Below are 12,900 nucleotides of genomic sequence, written 5' to 3'. Positions count from 1 at the left end.
AATAGAAATCTAGAAAGAACCAACGGTTTGTGTGAGCGTATGCTACTCAGCCTGAAAACAAACATCTTTAAAGATATTCGTTGTTAAGTTCCATAAATGTTGAATCCTCTACAGGTGGATATGGTACAGAAAACGAATAGATATCAGCACAAACCACTTCTTCTAGTTATGTAAAAATCATACGTTTGAACACGTTTGAAACGTGAAATTAAGCATTAGTAGTTTGATTGGTAAATTTAGTACAATTTAAGTGACAAACCTAAATGTGGGGAATGATGTAGGTTTTGGTGTGTTTTTAGCTAATGGGGTCTTCCCTAGATATTGATTGAGTTATGACCAATTTGCACCACAGTAGACATGACAACCCCTTGAGTGTTGAGCATTACACAATAACTGTGAATTAGCTTGGATTTACACAAGCATATACACACACATACACACATGGATTCCCTCCGTTGTAGGTTAGAAAAGCATCAGGGTACATACACATGACGAGAAGAAAGGATCTTGCTAACCCTGTGTCCCTTTCACCAATGCATCTGTTTCATCCGCCCCTGTTGTGTCAGTATGGAGATCTGTGACCCCAGGAACAACATCACCATGTGTCCGCTGTGCGACCGCGCCTGCAGCTACTGGAAGCTGGTGACGGCGTGCGGCACAGCGCGGGCCAGCCACCTGTTCGACAACCCGGCCACCGTCTTCTTCTCCATCTTCATGGCCCTCTGGGGTGAGATCTGAAAAACTGGTTCTGCCATTATTCTGTAGGAAGGATGCTGGATCAACGGAATAGGCCGTCGGGTACCAAAAAGACATGGGTCATGGCACCAAGTGGCCCCCTTTAGGGGAATGTGTACTGTGGTTTTACGTTTCTAGCAGCAGACTCTTCCTCAGCCCCTTGGTGTGAGGCCAGATTATCCTCCAATGATACATTGGCGGGACTTTTGGCGGGACGAACGGCTCGGGGCTCACGTGGCGTGTACGCTAGGTAACCGTTGGGTACGCACCGAGCCGCTCATCCCCTTGGTGTCGAGCCCGGCCACGCTGCCATCTGTTTGCAGCAGCAGCAGCAGCAGGGCCGCGGACCAGGGGAGGTGTTTGTGTGTTTGGATGAAGCCGTTGTCTGACCGAGTCCCAGCATGCCGGCCATCTGGACCCGACGGTGGACAATGCCATCAATCTCAATGTAGTTGTTACAAATCACTACGGTGGCAACACCAGTGTGCACGTGCGCAAAACTAAAATATTTCTGCATGCTGCAGACTGTTGCCTTATTTTCAAATCATCCTTTGAAAAGACCCAAACCGACAGGGAGTTATCCACTGACGGGGGGGGGGGGGGCTTGAATTAAAGCCTTCAAGCTTTCTTCGTATTGTATTGTATTTTTGTTTATTTGCCACTTCTTGGATAAATCTATTGTTTTCTCGTAGGATAATACCCCTTCCCCGGCTCGTCCATCATTATTGTTGGGCCCTAATACAACGTTGTTGGCCGCTTCAGGACTGCACACATGTTGGCCGCGTTTGAGCGCGGAAAGACCGGCAATTTGAAAAGCTGCTCTGTTTGCTTACGCAGCCGTTCTCTTCATGGAGCACTGGAAGCGGCGACAGATGCGGCTCAACTACATCTGGGACCTGACTGGATTCGGAGAGGAGGAAGAGGTGAGGCGACGCTGCAAAGCGACATTTCCCCCATTCGCACATTGAAAGGTATACCTGCAAGGGGGGGTCCGAGCTGAAGAAGAAAAAGCTGCAACGGGGGGGGGTGGGGTTGGAGAATTGGGGCAAACCGAAAGCGTCTGCTTGAGGAAACGAATGTCTCCAGCCCCCACATAGACATATTAACGTGTGAGAGAATACAGACGCCTCCCACTGCATTTACCGGAAAAGTCCCAGAGTATTGAGCACGACATGGAGGTCAGCATGGGAACGCACCTCGTCTGCGCTCTGCAGTGAGTCAGCCCCCCCCTGCAAACACGGTCCCACTCAGACGCCACGGCCTCGGGCTGCTTTTTCAATCATGATGCAACGGAACAATCCCCCCACCTCCATCTTTCTGTTTTGCCTTTAACGATGGAGCGTTTTCACCTTCAGAGACAGATGACTGACTTTGTGTTGTGTGTGTGTGTGTGTTCTCTGTGTGTGGTGTGTTCCGCAGGAGGAGCTCAAGGTTTGGATCCGACTTGTTTTACATTTGCTTTAACTCACCATCTCTCCTCTTTCTTTTGCCTGGCAGTTTGAGAGTGGTTCTGCGGTCGCCAACACTGACCTTTTGTTCTCCGTCCAGCTGCCTAGGGTCCTTCCACCCGACGCCCTCTTCATCCCTTTGCTGTCTCACGTGGTCTTTTTTTTCCCCCCTTTCGTTGGATTCTTTCTTGGTCTCTGAGGTTTGTCCTACCGCTGGTCTTCCCCGTGGCCTCTTATTGGTGCGGCCTCTCTTCACGGCGCTGCTGGTGTCGTTGATGGGAGCGTGGTTGGACCGTTTATTGACGCGTACCTGAGAAAACCCTCCATGATCACAAGATGCTCAGAACGCATAGTCAAGTATTCTACCTTTTAATAGAACATATGGATACTACATTTTTATCCCATTCTTTTATAAAATGGATTTAACCGGTATGATGAGTTTTGCTCCTGGAGACTGACGTTTCTGATATTGTTGAGTAATGATGCAATGAAGAAAACGGCTATCAAGGGAAGTCTTTGTCCAATTTGTTCTCTTCTACTGTAGAAGAAACCCCAAAAGGCCCGAAGCTCACTTTGAATTGGGCCCACGTGGACATATTAGCTGGGAAAACAGTGATTTGTCAAACACATACATTTCTCAATGTTTTTCCTCTAACAAGACCAAAAGAGATCAATGCTGCAGGATAGCTGGTTCTAATTTGCGCATTATATAAGGTTGAATCACTTATTAAAGGCGTAGCTTTTTACTGAAGTTTACTAAAATAACTTCTCTTCAGAAGGTTTAATGAGGCAATGAAATCATATCACAAGTCATTTCCTCATAGACGTGCATCCAATTTGACTTATTTTTGCCACCGCCCCCTGAAGGCCATTTAGGAGAATGCAGTTTTAAGGCAGTTGAGGATGGACTTCAGTCTCCTCTTGTGTCAACTCAAGGTGATAAAATGTCCTTGTTGTGTTTACAGTTTGTTTCATTGAGGCAAAGCAGCCAGAAAGAAATAATAGATGCAGCTTAAGTGAAGTAGCTGTAAGGACCGAAATACTATTGCTTTTGAATGTGAATAAAGAGCAATCGTAGCACACATGAAGTTTTAGTTTTTTTAGTCCATAGGCAGCTTTGGTCTGCTTTGGGGCTTTTTGTGTCCATCTTCACTCAATCCGTCTCTCTACACGTCAGCTTGACTTGTGGAACATTGACCCACTAACCCCTCAGCTTGTTTTTATTTTAGCGATATTTTCCTCATTCCTCTTGGCTGGATGCAGACTGGGTCTCCGCATTTTTTTTTTTTTACCTTTTCTTGCACACAACGCTTTACTCAAATTTAAACACAACATTTGGCAAAACCTCCACGCAAACAGGCCGCTGATTCTGGAATAACACTAAACACGTTGTTGTCTTGTACACGCACTGCTTCGTTTATCTGTACTTGTAGCATCCGAACTGATATTTTCTCTTTCCAGGATCACAACCGAGCAGAGTACGACTTCCGGGTCATGAAAAAGACAAGGAAACAAGACAATTCCACTCCGAAGGTAAAACTGATGACAGTTACTGCGCAGTCAGAGGAACGGGGAATAAAACAGTGGTTATCTTTTAAAGATGAGCCAAATAGAATATAGGAATGTATAGTATAAATGTTATGGATGTAATAACAGTTATGAAACAACACACGTAGATGAAACATTTTTGTACGTTTTAACACCAATAACCAGAAGTGACACATTTAACAGGAGCATGTCTGAATGGATTATCATCCTTTTGTTTTGTGACAAGGTGCCATCTTACTTCTCATCAAACGCGCACACACACACACACTCGCATGCACATGCTCACACACTCCTGAGCTTTCTGACCCAGTTCTCAAGATGTCTGGATGTGACATGATGGCTCAAAGTGGATTTAACTGCATCACTTGTGTGTGTGTGTGTGTGTGTACACGTTATTGGGAGCGACAGGACACATGACTAAACCGTTGACGTTTATGTTTCAGATATTCTTCATGTGTTCTCCATGTTCTTGACAAAACCCTGTGTGTGTGTGTGTGTGTTCAGGCAGAGAAGGTGAAGCTGACCTGTACGGACCGAATGCCAGCTTACCTGACTACTGTGGTGATGATGGGCTTCATGGTGAGTCTCTGCGGCATCACGTCTCCTCGCCTCTCTATTTCTAACAAATGACATTTAAAGCTAAGTGCACTTTTTTTTTTTTTTGCTCAAGTGTCCAGTTGGGCTCTAGTGCTCTGGTTTTCTTTCAGCTATCAAAGGAGAAACTTTGACCTTTAGCTTAACATTAAAAAGGTGGATGCTGGTGTGTGCGCTTGGGGATCTGAAGCCCCTCTTAACTGGACCAACGCAGCGGTGGTGGTGGGATGAGTCTGTGAGAATAGTCCACTTTTTATGCATATCGATGCTTTCATCTCAGCAGGGTAACAAGTGTGTAAATAGTTAATAAAGGCAAAAGTTTGTTTGCCATCAATCAGTATCGTCGTTTTAACATTAATCAGGCTGCCACCCTGTCACAAACATTCTATGCTAATGCTTTTATTATCCACAATTTCAAATGAGTTAAAACAGGATTCTTAAGCTTAAAATGTTACACAAACTACACTCACCGGCCACTTTATTAGGTACCCCATGCTAGTAACGGGTTGGACCCCCTTTTGCCTTCAGAACTGCCTCAATTCTTCGTGGCATAGATTCAACAAGGTGCTGGAAGCATTCCTCAGGGAGTTTGGTCCATATTGACATGATGGCATCACACAGTTGCCGCAGATTTGTCGGCTGCACATCCATGATGCGAATCTCCCGTTCCACCACATCCCAAAGATGCTCTATTGGATTGAGATCTGGTGATTGTGGAGGCCATTTGAGTACAGCGAACTCATTGTCATGTTCAAGAAACCAGTCTGAGATGATTCCAGCTTTATGACATGGCGCTTTATCCTGCTGAAAGTAGCCATCAGAAGTTGGGTACATTGTGGTCATAAAGGGATGGACATGGTCAGCAACAATACTCAGGTAGGCTGTGGCGTTGCAACGATGCTCAATTGGTACCAAGGGGCCCAAAGAGTGCCAAGAAAATATTCCCCACACCATGACACCACCACCACCAGCCTGAACCGTTGATACAAGGCAGGATGGATCCATCCATGGATTCATGTTGTAGACGCCAAATTCTGACCCTACCATCCGAATGTCGCAGCAGAACTCGAGACTCATCAGACCAGGCAACGTTTTTCCAATCTTCTATTGTCCAATTTTGATGAGCTTGTGCAAATTGTAGCCTCAGTTTCCTGTTCTTAGCTGAAAGGAGTGGCACCCAGTGTGGTCTTCTGCTGCTGTAGCCCATCTGCCTCAAAGTTCGACGTACTGTGCGTTCAGAGATGCTCTTATGCCCACCTTGGTTGTAACGGGTGGTTATTTGAGTCACTGTTGCCCTTCTATCAGCTCGAACCAGTCTGGCCATTCTCCTCTGACCTCTGGCATCAACAAGGCATTTCCGCCCACAGAACTGCCGCTCACTGGATGTTTTTTCTTTTTCGGACCATTCTCTGTAAACCCTAGAGATGGTTGTGCGTGAAAATCCCAGTAGATTAGCAGTTTCTGAAATACTCAGACCAGCCCTTCTGGCACCAACAATCATGCCACGTTCAAAGTCACTCAAATCAACTTTCTTCCCCATACTGATGCTCGGTTTGAACTGCAGGAGATTGTCTTGACAATGTCTACATGCCTAAATGCACTGAGTTGCCGCCATGTGATTGGCTGCTTAGAAATTAAGTGTTAACGAGCAGTTGGACAGGTGTACCTAATAAAGTGGCCGGTGAGTGTATATGCAAACAAATATAACACATTACATCGTATTATCGTGTGCATCTTTCTAGGGATTGGGCATTTTGACAGTGTAACAAAATGTCCCAAAACTGGCCTAACCTGGGTTTTCTCGAGTAATTATTTAATAATAAATATTATTTGTGTCTTTACTGGATCGCCATTAGCTGACCCCTTAGCGGCGTCTTCCCAGGGTCCACAGGTTGTCCCATTGATGATCTCCTCCATTTTTTAGATCCTCGTGACGTTCGCAATAGTCTTCGGGGTCATCCTGTACCGGATCAGCATCAAGGCGGCGCTGCACATGAGCACCTACACTGTAGCGCGGTCCAACATCCGGGCCACTGTCAAGACCACCGGCGCCATCATCAACCTCATCGTCATCATCATCATGGATGAAATCTACGGTGCCATCGCCCGCTGGCTCACCACACTGGGTCAGTTCCGCTTTCACCGTTGACCCCTGAAAGGCACAAACTGATCCACGATCCAAACCTTAGATCCTGACTACACATGGACTGAGAAAATCCTCACCTTACCGACTAAAATGTCACAATTAATGGAGGAAATTACAACCAAACATCTGGAAAAGTAAACCGTCAATGACCCCTCGTGGCACCTACAGCCCCGGAATGCTTTGAGCTGTTAAGGCAATGTTGTCTCCTTTTTCAGAGGTTCCAAAGACGGACAAGAGCTACGAAGAGCGTCTCATCTTCAAAACATTTGTGCTGAAGTTTGTCAATGCGTTCACGCCCATCGTCTATCTGGCCTTCTTCAGGGGACGGTAAAACCAGGACTCCTCACTGCTCTTGTTTTTGTGAATTTCTGTGTCGAACAATTGTCTGGGTACACCTTAGTTCCTAAACCGCTACTGCACTCTCAAGTGCCCCATGTGATGGTTGTGTTTGCCTCACAGGCTTGTTGGGCGGCCCGGAAACTACCTGTACGTGGTCGGGTCGTACAGAATGGAAGAGGTAATTAACACTTTGTATTTTTCACATTATATACCTTTTCGATGTTCCTCAAATGGGAGGAAATAGTGCCTTAGTGGTTTCAGGGGAGGAGCATTCCACACTTGGTGCGTGTTTGTGGCAGCAGGACTGCGCTTGTGGAATTGAATGAAAATAAATAACACTTTGTGTTCATGGCAACGAAGGATCACTTCCCCCCTCCCAACCCCCCCCCGCCCTAGTGCTCTTTGGCTTAGATTAAGAACATATATCAAGCTGTAATACATACACCATTCAACCTGAACCCAGGCTGCTGTCTCATGCAGATCATTCAGGGTTGAGCTGATCAGATGTATGGGTTGAAATAACGACTTTAACGAGATAAAGCGAGAGAGAGAAGGGTCGGTTCTGGCCGCTGAGACGGCCCATTGATGCATTAAGAACATCCATCAGCAGGTGGATAACTGCCTCTCAGAGGCGTCTCGGACAATCAGATTTTCAATCTGCCTTGAATGCTTCTTGGATGCATTTACACGTAGCTTTTAAGCGATCCTATATCTTCCTCCCCCGCCCCAGACACATGAAGCCACTCCCTGACGAAATGTCGCATGAGTTTTGACAGCAAAGCAAGCAGAGCTGGTGTCGTTGTCGCCTCGTGAGTCTGCGTGTCATGTTGTCAAAATGTGGTCCTGATGCAGATTCAAGTTCTCCCTGTGAATAGATATCATCAACATCATCAGAACCGTCTGGCATGCATTCATGAAACGTAATGGGCATCACAATCGACGTTATGTGGTGCCAAAACAAGGTGTTCTTTTAGCAGCATTTTTGCGTTCTTGACGCACTGTCAACCCTCAGAACTCCCTCGCCTCCCTCCCCGCGCAGTCGGCTGCCTCATGTCCGACTTCACCCTCTGACAGATGTTCCCGTCCTCTCCCTGCAGTGTGCCCACGCGGGCTGCCTCATGGAGCTGTGCATCCAGTTGTGCATCACCATGCTGGGCAAGCAGCTCATCCAGAACAACCTGTTTGAGGTTGGCATACCGTGAGTGAAGAGCATACACGTGCAACCTCCGACGCCGCCATGACACAGACACGCATCATCACGCGGGCTCGGACATGATTCATCGGAGCGCCTGTCTGCTGACACACTTACCTGGGAACTCGAACAACACCTTGCCGGAGTCTTTCAACCTGCAATTTTCTCTGCCTTTGTTTGGTTTCCACTCTTTGCCACATAAAGCACACTTCTGAACATAGAATAGATGCAATATTAGTCAGCGTTTCTGCTGCCATTCAGGGGCGGCCGCTCTAAACGCATCCCCTAAAGTCCCACAATTGTTTTATTTTTTTTATTTTTTAAGTTGTAAAAATGAATTGCACCCTATTGTTTTTCATGGGAGAAGTGTTTCTAATATTTTGTCCACCACATGGCTATCAGGGTGGGCTGAACAACAGGAACACCTGTCTTTTAAGGTGATTCATATGATTTGCTTCCACGCAGGAAGCTAAAAAAACTGCTCCGGAAGAGGAAGTCCGACTTGGAGGAAGAGGTGAACAAAACGCTGCAGCGCCACGAGAAAGACCACATCCTGGGTCCCTTCGTTGGCCTCAGCCCCGAGTACATGGAGATGAGTGAGTCCAAACGCACACAAGTTATGGTTTTTATTTTCATTTTTTATTTTCCCCTGTACAGTTGGAAAAAAAACAAGGTCCGAAACCATTCCGAACCAAATAGTGTTTTTTGGCAGCCTTCAGAAGAGGCTTTTGTTCCTGGTGGAACCTTTTATCAAGATCCCGCCCTTTGAGAGGTTCTACAGAGACCATCTATTCAGAACCTTCTAAGATTACCCAGTAGGGACCCTGTCCACCCCTCATTTGTACCCGGTTTCTTCTACAACCGTCTGTGGGCGTTCTACAGAGAAGCCAATTCTATTCCATTGATTTCATGTAGAATCTAGTTACGGGTTTAATTGGAGATGGAAATCGAGGAGAAGGCAGAACTTTCCACACCTTAACCCTCGCGTTACCGACTGTCTTCAGGTGAGGTTTGTAGTTCTGTCGACCCTGACTCGGAGTAGAGTGAATATGAGCCTTTAGGAGGAGCTTGTTGTATTTCGGTCAAACAAAGAAAGGCTGCGTCCTCTTTATTAAAATCACTTTAATAATCACACGCGAGTCAAATCAAACGCACTCGGGTTCTCCCGTGTCGTTGCTCCTGCTTCACATCTGTTCACGTGGAGGAACACTGTGGTTGACCTCGGATTTGATAAAGAAAGTTCAATCTAATTTCCCAGCACAGTTATTCATTGAGGGATGTGGAAACCTTGGATAGGTCGAGCTGCATGTGCGCCTGTGGACGCGTGCGTTAATACAAGTTAAGCAGATTACAGCTTTTAATTTGGCCGGGCGCGTCTCACGGCTGTCACGGCCCTTTTTGGATCTATATTGTTCAGCTTTTTTCTCCTCTGAGGGAAGGAGATGATGGAGCCTGGTAGAAGCTTATGACAATATAACTGAGAGAGATGATTAGAGCTACTTGAAGCTTGGCGCTCTGTTCTTTCTGTCCTGGTTTAATATTTAGTGTCTATAACAAAGTGCCACCAGCAGAGCATAAATTGTCTCTCCGATGGTCGACCTGTGTGCACCTCCTGTGTGCACCTTCGTGAAGCAGAGCCTCACAAATGCATGTGAATGAACCGTGGTCCCCCACTGCATCCGAGCGCCTCTCTCAACCGATTACTTGTCAAGCGGCGCAGCATTGATAGATGGTAGTAATTGTCACACAGGTCGGTCAGGTGTAAAAAAACGATTTGGTGCCTGTGTAATATGTACTTTATATGCATATTGATCAGTCCACCTTATAAACGAATGAGTTTTTGGTTGACCTGATGTTTGTGTTATTTCCACCAGTGCCCTCGAAAATGTTTTGACAACAATAACGGAAGCGTAATCAGTAATGAGTCGGTCTTAATGAAAGAACCCGCTTGATGCTTCATCTCCAGGTCGTCTCGTGAGTTTAATCGCATTAGTTCTAAGTTTCGTTCGATGCCCGTTTAGCCAAGCCAACACTGCTCCTCGGTGGCAGCTCAAAGAACTGGCAGCCATCGTTGCAACCTTTTGAGTATACGTTCATCAATGAGCACAAACGAATGTGATGGTTCCAGCAGTATGTGTGAGATGACCCCTGGACAGACTCCCTACAACAAAAACCTCACGGGCCGCGACTCGCGATCGTAATTCAAATATGAAATGACTAAAATACTGGAAGATGATAATGTGCTTTGATTACAAATAGCTTCTCGTCTGTGTCTCCAGTCATCCAGTTCGGGATGGTGACTCTCTTCGTTGCGTCCTTCCCTCTGGCTCCACTTTTCGCTCTTCTCAATAACATCATCGAGATTCGCCTGGACGCCAAGAAGTTCGTCATGGAGCTGCGCAGGCCGATCGCAGCCAAAGCCAAAGACATTGGTGGGTGTCCGTCGACCCCGACTGAAAGGAGATGTCCATCCCATTCAATGTTTTAGATACACAGCCTTCCAAAAGGTGAAGAAGTCCAAGAGGAGAGCCTGGACGAGAAGGAGAGCAGATGTGCGAATCATTTTGATAAAACTCATCTCTTCTTCAAACACAGGCTGTATTCAGAAACTGTGCCTTTTTTAAAACAAGCCAGCAGTATTTCTGTACCTTTTGTGTCACAACAATATGATACATTTTCACAGTTTTAAACATTCCTAATGTCTGAATTGAGATGCCCCCTGGTTGGGTTAGAGTTGAGCTCAAGGAGTAAAAAAGGATGCACCGCTTGGTTACAGTGTATGTGAATGACATCAGCTTGCAGGAAGTAAACAGGGACCCAAGCTGTTCCCTAGCAACGCACTTCGGGGGGGGGGGGGGGTGCTTATACGCAAGTATTCAAACAAAAGAAACGTGTGAACCTGGAATTGAGCATGGTATGCCCCCTTTAAATCTGCTAATTAGCTAATCCTAATTCACGTATGTTTAGAGCACACAAACAACAAGTGAGACTCCTAAATTGATTGGAGAGGTAGAAAATAAGAGACAAAAGTGGCAAATGATGACCCATTAAAACAGAAATGGGTTTAAAAAACCTTTGAAAGGAAGACAATGAAGGTGCAAGAGACATTTCTGAAATGAGGTTCGAGTTTGAGGAGCCCGATTAATGCTAAAGTTCCAGGAACCTATGGTCCATGTCAACAGTAATATCGTAGAGCTGTTCTTAGCAAATTCAACCTAAAAGTAAAATAAACTTTCCTGCAACCCAAGGCACAGTGGAGTCTCTCCACCTCTGTGCTTGTGCCCTCTGGTGGTTGCTGGTAATAACTGACCCCACATGGACGTGTTGAAGCTGACAGCCTCTCTCTCCCCGTCTCGTTGCAGGCATCTGGTACAACCTCCTGAGAGGCCTCAGCAAGGTAGCGGTCATCGTCAACGTGAGTGTCTCGTGTCCGCGCGGTACCTTTTTTAAAGTCATGAACGCGGTGAGCTTCTCCAGGCTGAAGTAAGTTCTCCGTCCCGCAGGCCTTTGTCATCTCCTTCACCTCGGACTTCATCCCTCGGCTGGTCTACCAGTACATGTACAGCGTGGACGGCACCATGCACGGCTTCGTCAACCACACGCTGTCTTACTTCAACGTCAGCGACTTCCAGCCGGGCACAGACCCCATCCAGCCCATGCACTTGGGCTACAAGGTGGAAATCTGCAGGTACGGTTTAACCCCAAAAGGAATTTTTGTGTGTGTGTGTGTGTATAGGACCTATTACATTAAGTAAACAGAATGTACCAAATACCCCAGGGGTTCTCTCCTTTCCCAACCATATTCTATTTTTCTCAATCATTTTATTACACATTGATCCTCTGAAGTGTCCTCTTGTAAGTGCTGTCTCTTGCTTTCAGTTTTGTCTTTAAGGTTTTCAACCATTATTCTATATATCCATATGGAACCCGACCTAAACTATACTTTACTATAAAAAACAGTGAACCTGGACACTGATTGTTCTTCTAATGAATCATTTTAAGGGCCACTGTGTAGCATTTGTAGGCGGTAATTGGATTACAGTGTGAATAAGTGTGTCTAATTTCTTGTGTAGAGATGCAGCGCCACATTTCGACAGTAACCCGGCGCCGACCAACAAAACACTCGAGACTCTAGAAGGGATCTTTTGTGTTTTCATGTTCGCCCCCCCCCCCCACGCGCTCAGCAGAAGTGTCAGTCCTCTGCAATCTGTAAACTCTCCCAGGCCAAGCCGGCCAAATCCTAAAAACTCTCAAGCCACGATACCCCGGGCAGTTGTTTATCGTGTCTATTTCTCCTTTTGTAATGTTGTCTGCAGGTATAAGGACTACAGGGAGCCCCCCTCGTCCAGCACACCGTACGAACTGTCCAAGGAGTTCTGGGCCGTCCTGGCCGCCCGCCTGGCATTCGTCGTAGTCTTTCAGGTTTTGAGCCACACACAGATACCAGGGCACACATGCTGCACGCCTCGACACAGTTGTACTTCCTATATGTCGCTGTTGCTTTAAAGTCGGTGCACAGTCTGAACGGAGCCGCATGGGTTATTTTGTTCCTGGCGTACATTTTTTACCATCTGCTCCGTCATTCTTGGACCTCATTCTGTGTTATGTGGGGTTTTTAGCGGGAGGTTTTCTGAGCTCCTGTTATTCCCTTCCATGCTTGTGTGAAGCTCTTGTGTTTGGAGGCCTATTCCCATCAGGAAAAGAACACATTTTACAAACCAATAATGACTCCCTTTAGCCTTTGAGAAGCAGAGCACATCATTCTTACAAATGAAACATTTATAGAGCACAAAACAACAAATGCTTCAGTACAATCCTGTTAGCTTTTCTTAGCGACCGTTAGCGCTCGGATTAGCCGGCCGTGAACAGGATGTCCGCTCTGTGTCCCCCTCGGTCCT

The 12,900-nt window shown here is 46.3% G+C and overlaps 1 protein-coding gene across 2 annotated transcripts in view; it reads left to right on the top strand.

Moving 5' to 3' along the window:
* ano1a (anoctamin 1, calcium activated chloride channel a) overlaps positions 1-12,900 on the top strand; it is a 44,105-nt gene that overhangs the window by 28,398 nt on the left and 2,807 nt on the right. For both annotated transcript variants that reach the window (XM_037450330.2, XM_037450322.2), the window contains exons 12-24: positions 567-727; positions 1,573-1,658; positions 3,645-3,716; positions 4,236-4,310; positions 6,250-6,451; positions 6,687-6,798; positions 6,931-6,988; positions 7,908-8,008; positions 8,468-8,598; positions 10,282-10,434; positions 11,365-11,417; positions 11,506-11,690; positions 12,319-12,424. In XM_037450330.2, coding sequence (XP_037306227.2) covers positions 567-727; positions 1,573-1,658; positions 3,645-3,716; positions 4,236-4,310; positions 6,250-6,451; positions 6,687-6,798; positions 6,931-6,988; positions 7,908-8,008; positions 8,468-8,598; positions 10,282-10,434; positions 11,365-11,417; positions 11,506-11,690; positions 12,319-12,424 — 1,495 coding nt within the window. The remainder of the gene's footprint in view (positions 1-566; positions 728-1,572; positions 1,659-3,644; positions 3,717-4,235; positions 4,311-6,249; positions 6,452-6,686; positions 6,799-6,930; positions 6,989-7,907; positions 8,009-8,467; positions 8,599-10,281; positions 10,435-11,364; positions 11,418-11,505; positions 11,691-12,318; positions 12,425-12,900) is intronic.

This window comes from Pungitius pungitius, chromosome 4 (genome assembly GCF_949316345.1).
Source record: "Pungitius pungitius chromosome 4, fPunPun2.1, whole genome shotgun sequence".
NCBI classification, from domain to species: Eukaryota; Metazoa; Chordata; class Actinopteri; order Perciformes; family Gasterosteidae; genus Pungitius; species Pungitius pungitius.
The sequence above is the reverse complement of the archived record's forward strand: the minus strand, read 5'-3'. Positions and strand labels throughout refer to the sequence as shown.